Source organism: Phymastichus coffea, unplaced genomic scaffold, assembly GCF_024137745.1.
Source record: "Phymastichus coffea isolate CEN01 unplaced genomic scaffold, Cenicafe_Pcof_1.1 PCOF00149, whole genome shotgun sequence".
Taxonomy (NCBI): Eukaryota; Metazoa; Arthropoda; class Insecta; order Hymenoptera; family Eulophidae; genus Phymastichus; species Phymastichus coffea.
In genome coordinates this window covers 344,935-358,821 of record NW_026706960.1, presented here as the reverse complement: position 1 = coordinate 358,821, position 13,887 = coordinate 344,935, and the positions used below count along the sequence as shown (strand labels likewise).

Sequence of the window (13,887 nt, the reverse complement as noted above, 5' to 3'; positions counted from 1 at the left end):
TCTTTTTAAGAATGATATTAATACACGATTTTCATCATAATATGTATATAGAAAAATTAAAAAAAAAATCGGAATAATTGTTACGTGCTTTCAATCCGATCTAATACTTCTTTTAAAGAGCTCTTAGCTTCCTGGAAAGGATCAATCGTCCTGGTTCTGCTAGGCTTGATTGGTTTTTCAATGAACACTTTAAGTGTATCCTTCGTTTGTGGAAGAAAGTATTCCCTTTGACACACCTTCTCCAATGCCTTAAAACAGCCCTCTAAATTCCAATCGATTTTCATACTTTTATTTTCTCCCTACAAACATTATATTTAAAAAAAAATCAGTTATAAAATTTTTTCAATACGTCCTGCGGAAACTATGACTTTGCTACACGATCGTCGAAAAACGTGCAATCAATTTCGTTTTCCACAAGTTGTTTTAAAAAATATCGTACTTAACATGTTCGGAAAAGAGATTCTCGTCCGGGGTGCCTTTCCATACGAACCCAACCCTCGCGTCGCTCGGGCGCAAAACCCAGGAAAAGAATCTACTTTCTCGCACTAGTTAGATAATGTACTATCAATTTAAAATGTAAGCTTATCTTACTTTTATTAGTCCTAAGTTGACTAGTAATGCGTTGTTTAAACTCGGAACTCGATTTTGTTTAACAGCATTTGAGAATACTTCAGTGTAAAGTCGATCAGTAATTTGTTCAGCTGGCTGACGAACATCCATATAACCACTTGCACAAAGAGCAGATACTTTCATAATGACTTTCATTATATTATCTGTTGGATCTTCATCTTCATTACTAAATTGGGTCTAGAAAAAATATTGAATTTAATTTAAAAAATATAAAATATTTTTTATATAAAATAATTCTTCAATGTTAATTATAACCTTACTTTGATGTATTCAGAAAAAATTTGGAATTTATCTCCTTGCAGCTGAAGAAAGTTCTCTCCAGAAGGGGTTTTCAAAAACTCTTGTATAGTTACAACTTTATTTGCTTTTTTTGTCACATTATTTGTATTGACTTCATGCACTTCATCATCTTCCTCATCTTTTTTAGATTCATTTTCAGATTCTTCATCTTCTTTTTCACTTTCACCTTCACTTTCACCTTCATCATCAACTTCATCTTCTTCTAACGTACCCAATGAATCTATTCTATCTGAATCCGTTAGAGTTTTGATCAGTAAGGCTTTACCTTCTTCTCCAAAAGCATTTCCATCAAGAGAAAGATTTGTTAGTTGATTTTTGTCAGACATTGCACTAGCAATGGAACTGACGGCACGAAATTTGATTTCATTATAACTCAAATTCAATTCTGTTAGCAAAGGATGATTGCCTTGGACACCTAGTGCATCAGCTAGTACAATAGCTCCTTTAGTTTTTAAAAGACAATCTCCAAGGTTGAGCTTTTCAAGACATGAAAAATTTTGTAAAACATCTGCAAGTGCTTGAGCTCCTTTAGGTCCAACAGTGTTGTCATTGAGATTGAGTATCCTAAGACCTGGATTCCAAGATAAACCTTTGGCAAGAGCTGATATACCCACGTGATAAATACCATTTTGAGGCATTACTACTTCCTCTAATGTAGTTAGCTTTTCAAAAACTTTTGATAAAGCTATGGCACCTTCATTTTCAAGTCTATTTCTACCTGCAATGAATACTTTTAGACCAAAAGGTTTTGAACTATCTCTCAAGCTATTGGTGTAACAATCTAACAAAGCTTTGGAAACCATTTGTCCACCACGTATACCAAGGCCATTATTATTGAGCCTTAATTCTTGCAATGTATAACATGGACTAGAACTCAATAAAGAAGCTAAACCTTCGACACCAATAGGTCCAAAGGCATTATCACTCAAATCAAGTTCTACTAGCTGAGTCTTGGCAATACACAATCCACGCCCAAAATGTTCAAGTGCAACTGGAATTTCATCTTTATTGCGTCCAGTAAACATATCTTTCCACAAAGCTCTCTTTAATTTGCTTCCATTTTTTTCAATAGCTTTTGAAATGCTCTTAGCTGCATCTGGTCCTACTGTGTTTCCTTCGAGATCTAAATATTCCATATCATTGCATTTTTCAATAGCTTCATTAACTTCTTGTGCTATAAATAAAAAAAATTAGCTCGTTACACTGTTTTATTCGCGATACAAAATTTAACGTAGTTTTCAAATAATATAAAAGCATGTCATCTGATAGGTTAGACATTGACATGCTTACATTTATCAATAAATATATTATAAATATGAATATTTTTTATTTACCATCTTCTTCGGTATTGAGCTTCAGTGATCTTCCAGCAAATGAGACGCCGGTACCCTCCGTTTTTTGACTGGCTTCGATTAATGAATTGCCGATAGCGTTAAAATTAAAAGTCGACATTTTGATATCTAAAATGACTTTGCGATAGATAAAAACTACTTTATTTACGAAAACTTTTGGAAAATTGTGAAAATTACAAAAGAGATAAACACAATTAAGAAAAAATTACGCTGCAGCAACGATTTCGAGAGCGCTAACACAAAACAAAGCAATGTTGTAAACGTAACGGCTAGTTAAGTTACGGTGTAGTAGTAGTAGGAACGCGGGAAAAACATAAATCCAAAATATGACGCCATAATGAAAACAGTTACTACGCTCATCAATGGAACAGCTGTTCATTTATTCTCTTTCCGATCTGTATAATCAAGATTCTATAAAAATAAAAGTATAATATTTTAATAAATACAACATTATTTTTTATATAAATGTCAAATATTCTCTGAAAAGAGCTTTTTCATTTTGTAACGGAATATAAATTTTATGTGAATATCACTCACATTATACGATTGTTACCGATACATTTTTTATGAAAACAAATTCTGACACACGATTGTAATTTATATTATTTTTAAATAATTCATTTTTTTAAGACACTAAAAATTTTTTCAACTATAATCTAGTTGAAATAATTATAAATAATTAAATAACTTTAAAAGGTAAAGTTAAAAATTGTTTTTGAAAATTATTATCGGTAAGGTAGACTTGCCATGTCCACGTGCTCTTACGCACGTGTTTTTCTTTTATATTATCACCCTTATATACCACGCCGGATCACTTAGAACACGCTATAGTATAGAGTAGTACGCGAGAAGCCAATCCAAGCCACATTACGATTCTTAATGTGGTTAGTCATGAACATTTGTTTTTATAAGAACTTGTTATATGAAATATAATGATTTTAAATTTTGTTTAGCTATTGTTTGAAAGTAAGAATCAATCAGATATTACAATGAAGACCAAACCTACAAGACATAAAGAAACAAATACTTTTAAGGTAATCATTGTTCTGTTTATACTTAAGGCTTGCACTCTCAAATCTTGACTCTTTTTATTAATTTCTAGCAACTTTTGTACATTTTCAATGACTTTTCAAACATTAAGTTTAGTATCTTTTTTATAAATTATATCCTAAATAATGACTCATCGTTGTAATTTGTTTTGTTACAGTTCAAACCTTTTTCTGAAAGAGTAGATCAAATTGATGTAGATGTTTTCCACAAAGTTAATCATAGAAATGAAGAAGTTTCTGATGAGGCTGAAAGTTATTTTCATCAGTGTCTTCAGAAATGGAATTTTCTCAATCTTTCAGAGAATTACATTAATTTAAGAAAAGAAGTAGCAAACGTTATAACCTTACCACAACTATTAAATCGAAAACAATTTGTAATCGACACATTATTGAAATATTTAAAATTGAAGGATCCTTTATGTTTACAGAGTGTATTAGAGTAAGTTTTTATATGAATATATATAAATTTTCAATAGCTAAGATTTCTAGAAAATTCACGTTAATCTTATTAATTTTCAGATTAATTATATCTTTAGCTAAAGATTTACAAGCAGATTTTTACAATTACTTTCCAAATTTTTTGGAAGCTATCATTGATTTATTGCACACAAATCATGCTGAGCAATTAGAACAGGCATTTACTGCTCTAGCTTATTTATTCAAATTTTTATGGCGTTATATGAGAAAAAATATTGGGATAATCTTCAATTTACTTGTACCTTTACTAGCTGATACAAAGCCGGCTTATATCAACAATTTTGCAGCAGAAAGCTTTGCTTTTGTTGTAAGAAAAGTTCAAAACAAAGAAGCTTTTATTAAACTTGTTTTGACAGCTGTCGATAAAAATCAAAATGGAGCAGTTGGTTGTGGAAAGTTATTGTTTTATGTATTGGTTGGTCTTCCGGGTCAATTTCATTCATGTGCTGAGTCTATGCTCACTGTTTATCTTGAAGCTCTTCAAAATTCTCAAATCAATCAAGATTTGTTACAAAAGATTTTATTTACCTTATTTGATTGTATTGTCAAGGAAATACATCCACAAAAATGTGATATTTTGTGGACTGTTATTTCTAAAATGATAGATAAGTTTTCAGACAAAAGCTTGATTATCCTACTGAAGTTGATTCAAACTGTTATTAATCACAAAGGAGGAAAGATGATGAAAGATGTAGTATTTTGGGCAAGAAAGTTGGCTGAATTGATTGATAAATATCACAATAATCAAGAAATTTTGATGGAAGTTATAAATGTTTCTGTTGCAATTTTTATTGCACCAAATATCAACATGTTGCAAGAAACTTCTAGTTTTTTGATTTTAAAGCTACTGTCAATTGATAATCAAGATTTAATACTGAAACTAGCAGAAATGTTGATTCCATATTCTTCATTTGAAACTTTAGTATTACCAGCAATATTGAAGAAAAGTATGTTTGCTTCATTAAGTGAAGAACAATTAAAGCTTTTAGTTAAAATTATTGAAGTAAAATCATCTCCATCATTGGATGGTATAAGTTTAGGCAGATGGAAAAAATATGGTTTGAAAATCCAAGGTGATAAAAATATAAAGTTTTTATCAGAAACTTTGGATTCACTAAATACTGGTGAAATCAAAGAAAATGCTTTAAGAGTTTTAATTTTATTACCTCATTTGACTAATTTGCAAGAGCAACTTAGCGGCAAACTTACGCAAATTATTGTATCATTGTACAAAAGGTTGTTTGAAAAAAGTAACACACAATCTAAAATCAATTTTGCATTTTTGTTAGCTATTGAGTGTGCAATTCACACAATTGATGCTGCCAATTTTCGTAATCTTCTAAATGAGTTTATCATTAAAGATGAAATTCTGTCAATAGTGAAAGAACATGAAAATGATTTGTCTATATTGAATGCAGTTGATCTTATTTTGAGTTATTTGAAAAATTCTAAAAGTACAGAGGATTATATAAATCAGATTAATTTTGATAACCTTCATGAGTTATTAGCTCCAAAGTTAGGTAATGCAAGGATTAATTTATCATATAAGTTTTAAATAATTTTATTTAAAAAAACAAAATTTTTCTATGTTTTAGGTTCACCAAATCCACTTATTCGCTTAACAACATCGCATCTATTTTCATTGTTTAGTTACGTACCTAATTTAACACACGAGTCCAATGATCCCAATGTAAAAAATGCCATCGAGTTGCCTTACTTGGCAGAAAGTGAAGCCATTACCATACAAACGTATCGCCAGAGATTACTGCTTTTACAAGCTCTCGAATTTTCTGGAGCTAGTATAAATCATTTAAATTCGAAATATTACGATATTCCACTACATTATCTATTTGGAAATTTATACGTGAACTTCTCGTTGTTGTGGAAACCAGTGAGTCAAATAATAGCCTCTTATGCTACAAAAGAGTGTCCGCATTACTGGCCAGTATTCCTCGTAAAGCTAAAATCTGAAGAGATTACAAACGTAGCCGAGGCACCCAATTTCGAGTGTGAGATATTATCGAAACTAGCTGCGAAGGTGTTTGCTGTCTCGGACAAAATTGATCATGATAATTACAACCAACTATTGTGGAAAATAATGGGACTTACAACTTCTTATTGTGAAGTCAAAAACAGAGATTACGTTCATTTATTCATTGATTTTGTCGAGAATAACTTTTTTAAATCGAATTCTGCAGATGCCAAATCTTGTAACATCAAAAAGAAAGAAAGACAATCATTAGCTGAAGATAATAAGGACGACTCCGGTAAGTTTAAACATTTTCATCAGGTAACAATAATCAAGTAATACAAATGCAAATTGTCTTGCAGATGATGAGATAATAACTGAAGAGGATAAAGAGGTAAAGGATAACGGAGGACAAGGAAAAATTACGATGAAAAACTTTGAAATGGAACTCGATGAAAAGAACGACGAGGAATCTAAAAAAACTGATGAAGATCAATCTAACACGAAAAATGCTGAGGAGACATATAAAGTGCAATTTGGCAGAACTGAGCGCATAAAATTGTTATTAGCAATGTTAGAAGTTTTTGGAAAATTCACCAATACTCGTTCTTTATATCGCGAGCCTGAAATTTTGAAAATCTATCTAGAATTACTCTCCTCAAAGAACTATGAGATACAGCGAGCAGCACTTACGTGTTTATATACTTACAAGTACAAATATTTGTTACCCTACAAGGACCACTTGGATAACATAGTTACCGAGAAGAATCTTAAAAATGAGCTCACTCGTTTTCATGTCAGTGTCGAAGAAGGTGCTGTGCTTCAGCAAGAACATCGCGAAGGCTTAATGCCGATTCTCATGAGAATCCTTCATGCAAAAATGTCTCAGAGGGTGGGCATGAGGACTGGCGGTAAGGCTGGAGGGATAGTGAGAAGGAAGACTATTTTGAGATTTTTAGCCGGGATCAAGGAAGATGAAATGATGCTTTTTGTGAGAATGGCATTCAAACCTTTTGAAAATCATCTGCCTATACTGAACATCCAAGCAGAAGAGCGACACGACGTAGATCTTGTAAAAATGGTTCACGATGTTATCAGTAATATCAATTTGGAAACTATCGTTCCGCCAAAGCGTCTTCAAAGCGCTGTGAATCTGTTGTCCATCATGATAGAACAATTTGGTGGAAAGATGACTAAAATACTACTGCCGCACTTACTTGCTATTCTCATTTGTATCTTAGCTCAGGTTGCAGGTATTCTCTCCAGATCCTTGGAAGTACATCCAGGCCATTTGACAATCGTGCGCAATGTTAGAAATAATTGCATTAACGCTTTGGCAAGATTTTTTACTCGCTACGAAAACTACGACTGGTCAAATAAAGAAATTGATGCTTTGTTGGATGTTGCGGTATTCCCATGGATAGATAAACTTCCAATCGAAGCTATTCATAGTCCCACGCCCTTATTAAAAATGTTGGCAGCCTGGGCTTATAATCCTCGATACTATCCTCTATTTGTTAAATTAAATAAGGTACTGATACAAATGTTGACTAGTAAATTTATTAATTTCGCCAAAATATTATAAATTCCACTTTTCTATCTTTTTTCTAGAACGAGAAAACGCCACTGGTTTTCATGATTCAATTGTTGCTTGGAGCAAAGACACATAAGTCAGTTCAAAATACTATTCTCGACATGATTGAAAAAATGCTGACTTTGCAAGATTACGAGAAAGAAGACGCCGAACAGATGGAAATTGATGAAGAAAAATCTAAATCGCTGATACATGTTGTCGACAACAAACTGAACATAATAAAAAATGATGCAATTAATTATGGCTCAGCGATGCTTCTTCCTCACGTCACGGATATTTTAGCATACGTTGAACGTCAGCTCAAGAGACATGTTAAGCAAGGAGCGACCAGGACTGAGCTAACAATTCTTTCTCGCATCTCCGAATTTGCCAACGATCCAGTAACGTGCGATACCCTTCTAACTCTTGTTCTTCCGATTTTGCATAGAAAGTCTAATGACTCCGAGGAAGTCGTAGTTCAGTTGCTTACGACTGTCATGAATCTTGCAAAACGGGTGGAGAAACCGGTGGCACATTTGAGGCCCATACAGCATTTATTGGCTCAAATTAGCGCAGCTCCACCAAGGAAAATGTTGATGCAGGTGTTAGATGTCGTTTGTAAAGGAGACATAGCACTGCAAAAGAATTTGGATATTCTAGTAAATCTCAATGCTTATGATAAAAGATGGATTGATCAACCTGATTTTGAAAAAAGGTTGGACGCTTTCATGCTAATAGATCAGATGATCGAGGTATATATTTTCTTTTCATTAAGACGATACATTTTTTTACATCATTAACTTTTTAACTTTGATTTATTAATTTTGTAATTTTTAGATAAATGAAGTATCTTTAGATCTGGGAGTGGCTGTTATTCTAAATTGCTTTTTTTTCCTCAAAACTGAAAATGATTTAGCCATGAGAGACAGATCAGGACATTGTCTGAAATTAATGGGTGTTCATTTAGCCAAAAAATTCAACGAAAATAATGATAGAAAATTTTTAATTGAAGATACGATTATTTCTTTATTACGTCATGGAATACGAAGTAAAAATGAGAATGTGAAGATGCAGTCGATTGCATTTTTGGGTCACATGGCGATGGAATGTCCAGAGTCTCATCTAATTTTCAGAGATTTGAATCATTTTACGAATAAACAGGATCCGGAAGTGGACTTTTTCGAAAATATGCAACACTTGCAATTGCATAGAAGAGCTCGCGCACTTGATAGATTTTGTAAAATTGCCAAAACTTTAGAAAAAGCGTTAAATCCAAGGACACTAACGCAATTCATTATGCCACTCGCGACTTCGTACCTATGCAACGAAAGATTTACTGGCAAAAATAGTTTAATAGATTCTGCAATAGAAGCTGTGGGAGTAGTTTGTAAACTATTGCCGTGGAATCAATATGAAATTATTCTTAGGCATTATTTGGACAAATTAAGAATAAGTAGCGAATTTCAAAAACAAATTATTAGAATTGTTGTAGCTATATTGGATTCTTTCCATTTTGATATATCAAAATATAAGGAAATTCAAAACAGTTGTACATCAGTCGCTGAGAAAAATGTTTTAGAAACTGAAAGCGATAAGCGTAAGTATTTAATCATCATTTTTTGATGAAATTTCTTGTGTCGTGGAAAATATATAGTTTTGATAATTTTTAGAGGTCGCAGTCGATTCCGAGAAAATTGATGAGACTTTGAAACCACAGGTTCCAGAGTCTATTACAGAAAAAGTGGAGGCAGAAGAGATTACAGAAGAAAATCTCCTTGAAGCTTTGAACGAAGACAGTAATAATGAAATAGTAGCAGAGACGATAGAGGAGCTTGCGAAAATTGTTCCAGCGTATGAGAAACAAACAATACTCTCGCCATACATGACTAAACGTTTGGTTTTTAGCCTCACCAAAGGTCTGCTACCTCAGTTGCACCGATCGATTGCTACGAGAACTCGCCATGAAGGCAGTCATAAAGCCAACAAAAAGAGTGTTATGGCTGAACAGGAGGAGGAAGAGCTGATGAGAATACCGATCGCTTTAGCTATGATAAAGTTACTGCAGAAACTTCCTTCTGACATGCTTGAAGCTAATTTGCGAGGGTAAATATATCGTGAAATTATGAATTCTTAAATATTGTAAATATCTATATATTTTTATTGCTATACATGCTTTTGTTCTTTAATTTTTTTCCAGAATTTTTATGAAAATCTGTACATTCTTAAAATCTCGACTGGAGTCCGTGCGGCGAACAACTCGCGAGATTTTAGAAAAAATCATGGTCACGTTAGGTCCAGATTACTTACATTACTTGCTCAAAGAAATGAATGCTTTACTAACTCGCGGGTACCAGGTGCACGTGTTGTCGTTTACTATGCATGCGGTATTGGTGTGTCTAAAGCCTTTCTTAAAGCCACAACATATGCGTTCAAATTTACAACATATCTTGAGCGTCTGTAAAATTGATTTATTTGGGTTATCCGCCGAAGAAAAAGAAATTGCGGGTATTGTGAAAAGTGTATCGGAAGCTAGATCCACTAAAAGTTTCGATATACATCATATATTTGGAGAATTCGTTGACCAAGGTACATTTTTTTACTTAGCGATTGCTTACCAATCGAAAAGATATTTAAATCATTTTTTTCGTTGTAGACTGCTTGATAAAAGTAATGGTGCCTTTGAAAGAAGTGCTTTCACGCGCTCGTTCGCACAAAACTGTACGTAAGGCCACCGAATGTTTGAGGCAATTGGGTTTGGGACTTGCAGACAATAAATTTATAGACATGAAACACATGTTGACTTTTTTGCATGGTATAACTAGCCAAAGTATTCCGCAATTGATGCCTGAAAATAAAAAGAAACAGCTGCAAGAAGCTAAAAAAGAAAATAACAAAAAGTCCGCACTGTATCAACGCCCCGATATATTCCTCATTGCTCCACCTACAAAAAATAGAATGGGTATCAAAGCTGAAGCTAAGAGCTCCAGAGACACTAACGATCACGTTTTAGTTGAATTCGGAATGAGGCTATTTCACATACTTTTGAAAAGAGACAAAGTCAATGACCCCGAATGTAAAACATTGCTGGATTGTTTTGTACCGGTGCTAAGTGATTGCTTGATATCACAACATGTTAAGGTAGATCGTGTTTGAAAATTTTTTGATGAACCAAGTCTATCAAAAGTACTAAAATAAATTATTCTTTTTTTAGCTCAGCACATTGGCACTACAATGCTTAAACTGGATTTTGAAAATGGATCTCCCGCAAGTACACGCACAAGTGACCGAAATATGCAAATCGATTTTCGCTATTTTGCGAAAATATCCGGTAGCTGGTTTAAGTAAAGGCGATACCTACGACTTGGTGATGGCTGCTTTCAAGACAATGTCGGTACTTGTGAGGGACGTAAAACACCATGAATTAACGCCCGAACAATTAACAGCCTTGTTGCTGTACGCCGAACAAGATTTGCACGAGAGCGACAGGCAGGCAACGGCATTCAGCCTGTTAAGAGCTATAATTTATCGAAAATTAGTAGTACCCGAGATGCATTCGGTTATGGAAAAGGTCGCTGATTTGAGCGTTACCTCCGAACTAGAAAATGTAAGAAAGTCTGCTCGTGCAGTATTCTATTCTTACCTGATGGATTATCCATTGGGCAAAAAACTCGAAGAGCATATCACTTTTTACGTAGCACAGTTGGAATACGAACGGCAACCTGGTAGGCTTAGTACCATCGAAATGATTTACAGCATTGTATCTGGATTTCCTCCAGTAAGTCTGAAATAATTTTTACAGTCACCGGAAAATAACTATAATAAAAAAATTTTATATTTTACAGAAAGTGTTGGTCAAGCACAGTAAAGTTATATTTTGCACAGTGGCCTTAAGGTTGGTCAATGATGAGGATACTGTTTGTAAAAAGGCTTGTGGTAGGATCCTTCAAGAATTAATAGATCGTCTCTCTCATGATCAAAGAAAGAAACTCTACGATATGGTTATCGACTGGCTTAAGAGCAAAAAATTAGTTCAAAGAAGACTAGGTGCACAAGTTTGTGGTATTTTTGTAACTGTAGAAAAGGAGAAATTTCAGTCAAAACTCGACAATCTTTTGCCGCTTCTGGCAAGGCAATTCCTTTTGACTGATGATTTCGAGGACGATAATGAGCCAGGACAATTCGTTAGAATCAAGAAACAAGTTGAAGGAATAAAAAAATCTGAAACATTGAAAGACGAAAGATTGGAAGCACATCATCTATTTTTCGTGTTGAAATTATTGATGAAACTCTCGGCGAACTGTTCCGCGTTTTTGAAAAGCGATCACATCGATACGTTTGCCGGTAATCAATCGCTGAATCCATTTGTTCCTCGCTTTTTAATCGGAAATTTAATAAATGCTAAATCTCTTTCATCCATTTTCAGAACACAGTCAGTCGCTACTCGGACACTCACATTTGTGGGTGAGGTTAGCAGCCGCTCAGTTTCTTGGTTTTATTCTGGCTTCTTTAGACATCGACAAAATTATTCGACTTTTGAACAACCCAGCGGAAACCGAATCTGAAGAAGGATTTATATACTACAATCCGGTTGAAAAACTGAAAAGTTTGATATTAGATTTTACGTCACAGTTGCAGCCAGATGTACAAATACCTGGAATTGACGAGTTTTACGATCAAGTTATTAAGAACTTGGTATTTATCGCGAGACTTTTGAAAATTTCAAGCCCCAAGCAAAAAGAGCAAGAGAACGAAGATAATGAAAACGACGGCGGCAATCAGTTGACGCTTCTTTGGCTCATGAAAAAACTGAGAAAGTCTATTAATTTCGAAGTGTCAACTGCTCCTAAATCGACCGAAGTTGTAAGTTGATTCGTTTAAGAACGAATTCGTTATTATTTCTATTTGTTTTAACGATCTTGATTTTATAGCGATCTTCAGTTTTCAAGTGGATGGCTGGCGTGATTGCGACGATAAATATCGATTTATTGCGACCTATACTCTTTCACTTTATGTCTCCACTAGTTCGTGAATTAGAAACAAAGGACGAATTGAATGCTCCGTTGCGCCATTTGGCTAAAGACGTTGCAATGATGATCAAAAAGAAGATGAGCGTCGACGAGTACACCCAATTACTTAATCAAGCGCAGCGACGATTAGATTCACGTCGAGCCGAAAGAAAGAAAGTTCGATCTCAACAGGTAACTACTATTTTTCTTCTCGGCGAATCAAATCAGCTTGCCGTAGAGAAGAGTACAATAATGTTTTTAACGTAAAATTACAGTACATCACCGATCCAGAATTGGCGGCCAAGCGAAAAATTGCCAAACAGCAGAAGAAGAAGGAGGCGAAAAAACGAAAGATGGATAACATTAAGGGCAAGAAGAATGTTCGCAAACGAGCGAAGAAAGAAGTCGATATGGAAGAGTAGAATATCATTAAAGAAGAAAAACAAAGAACGTTAAATACTTGAAAACTGTGATAAGTTTTTAGGATATTATTGTACATATATATTGTTATGTAAACGAAACATAGGGATTTTTTGTGAATAATAAAGAGAAAAATATTTTGAAATCCGTAACATGAATTTGAGGTTCAGGACGGCGCGAACGAGCGGACTGATCAGCAGAACGTCGAAGCTCGATTGTGGCGATGAAACAGAAGAGGTAAGTGGTTGGCGCAGAGAGCGAGCGTTGAATGCGTGGGTGTCCGCGCGTACAGCTTAGTATTTTAACAACGCGATGGCGCTAACGAGCGCTGGCTAGCAGTGCGCCGACTGGTCCGGCGATCATCCGGGGGGATATACGCGGTGAGAGCGCGGGAGGGTATTTTTACGCAACCGTCAATTTGTGTTAATCGAGCAGACAAGTGAAACCGCGAGAAACTTTTCGACGGCGGCGCAGTGAGGAGCGGATCAGTTGTACGCCCACGAGTTGGTCCGTCCAATTCGAGCGGCGAGATATGTTCTGGCGCTCGGCAGCCAGCGAGCTCGAGCCCTACTGGCGGCTCTTATGTCCCTCGGCGGCTTTCATGCATCTGAGCAACGACGCGATGCCGCCCGAGCTGCTGCTCGTGCTGCTCGTGCTGCTCGTGCTGCTGCTGGTGGCTGGCTTCGCCGCCGCGGTCCTCGCTCAAAAGTCGCGCGGCAAGCGCGCTCCGCCAGGTAAGCGATATCCTCGTCGTCGGCCACTCGGCTCGCTCGTCAAGCGGCGTGCGTCGGGCTGCTCGGTTACATCACTGCGTCGTCGGGCGCGAAAACGATACGCGCCGCCGGCGCATAGGCTCATCGCTCGTTGCACGTGTATTTTTCTGCCGTTACACAATGCCCACGTGTTCCGTCGCGCCACGCGCCGCGCGCATTCTCGCGCATCGTTTGGCGGAGCTCGAGCTGAATTGCGCTTCGAAACGTGCACCCGCGAGACCGACGACCACGGACTGAAACTGAAGAATCGCTCGGCATTTTTGGGATTACATTTTTACGCTTTTATTCACACCCGTAATTCGCGCTCGTTGAGTCGGTGCGTCAAAAGCACTTTTCGT

At 35.7% G+C, this 13,887-nt stretch overlaps 3 protein-coding genes across 3 annotated transcripts in view; 2 read left to right on the top strand and 1 right to left on the bottom strand.

Moving 5' to 3' along the window:
• Positions 1–67: 67 nt before the first annotated feature.
• On the bottom strand, positions 68–2,568 carry LOC131672378 (ran GTPase-activating protein 1). Its single transcript, XM_058949564.1, has 4 exons — positions 2,265–2,568; positions 891–2,104; positions 592–807; positions 68–299 (listed from the first exon to the last, which is right to left on the bottom strand). The coding sequence occupies exons 1-4, from the start codon at positions 2,380–2,382 to the stop codon at positions 81–83; spliced, it is 1,767 nt and encodes a 588-aa protein (XP_058805547.1). The 5' UTR covers positions 2,383–2,568; the 3' UTR covers positions 68–80.
• Positions 2,569–3,134: 566 nt separating this feature from the next.
• On the top strand, positions 3,135–12,876 carry LOC131672368 (small subunit processome component 20 homolog). Its single transcript, XM_058949551.1, has 15 exons — positions 3,135–3,316; positions 3,490–3,770; positions 3,851–5,328; positions 5,404–6,075; positions 6,194–7,308; positions 7,389–8,102; positions 8,188–8,947; positions 9,030–9,453; positions 9,548–9,936; positions 10,004–10,488; positions 10,562–11,125; positions 11,193–11,691; positions 11,774–12,210; positions 12,279–12,548; positions 12,632–12,876. The coding sequence occupies exons 1-15, from the start codon at positions 3,272–3,274 to the stop codon at positions 12,776–12,778; spliced, it is 8,280 nt and encodes a 2,759-aa protein (XP_058805534.1). The 5' UTR covers positions 3,135–3,271; the 3' UTR covers positions 12,779–12,876.
• A 260-nt stretch (positions 12,877–13,136) lies between these two features.
• Positions 13,137–13,887, top strand: part of LOC131672414 (uncharacterized) — a 48,042-nt gene continuing 47,291 nt past the window's right edge. Inside the window, exon 1 of the mRNA XM_058949615.1 lies at positions 13,137–13,510. Within this exon, the coding sequence (XP_058805598.1) occupies positions 13,309–13,510 (202 nt within the window). The 5' untranslated portion in view covers positions 13,137–13,308. The remainder of the gene's footprint in view (positions 13,511–13,887) is intronic.

Coding starts and splice junctions, on each gene's coding strand:
- LOC131672378 (XM_058949564.1), bottom strand. CDS start 2,382: ATGTCGACTTTTAATTTTAACGCTATCGGCAATTCATTAATCGAAGCC. Junction 808..890: donor TTTTTTCTGAATACATCAAA/GTAAGGTTATAA, acceptor TATTTTTTCTAG/ACCCAATTTAGTAATGAAGA. Junction 300..591: donor TCAACTTAGGACTAATAAAA/GTAAGATAAGCT, acceptor TAATGTTTGTAG/GGAGAAAATAAAAGTATGAA.
- LOC131672368 (XM_058949551.1), top strand. CDS start 3,272: ATGAAGACCAAACCTACAAGACATAAAGAAACAAATACTTTTAAG. Junction 3,771..3,850: donor TGTTTACAGAGTGTATTAGA/GTAAGTTTTTAT, acceptor ATTAATTTTCAG/ATTAATTATATCTTTAGCTA. Junction 8,948..9,029: donor AGAAACTGAAAGCGATAAGC/GTAAGTATTTAA, acceptor TAGAGGTCGCAG/TCGATTCCGAGAAAATTGAT.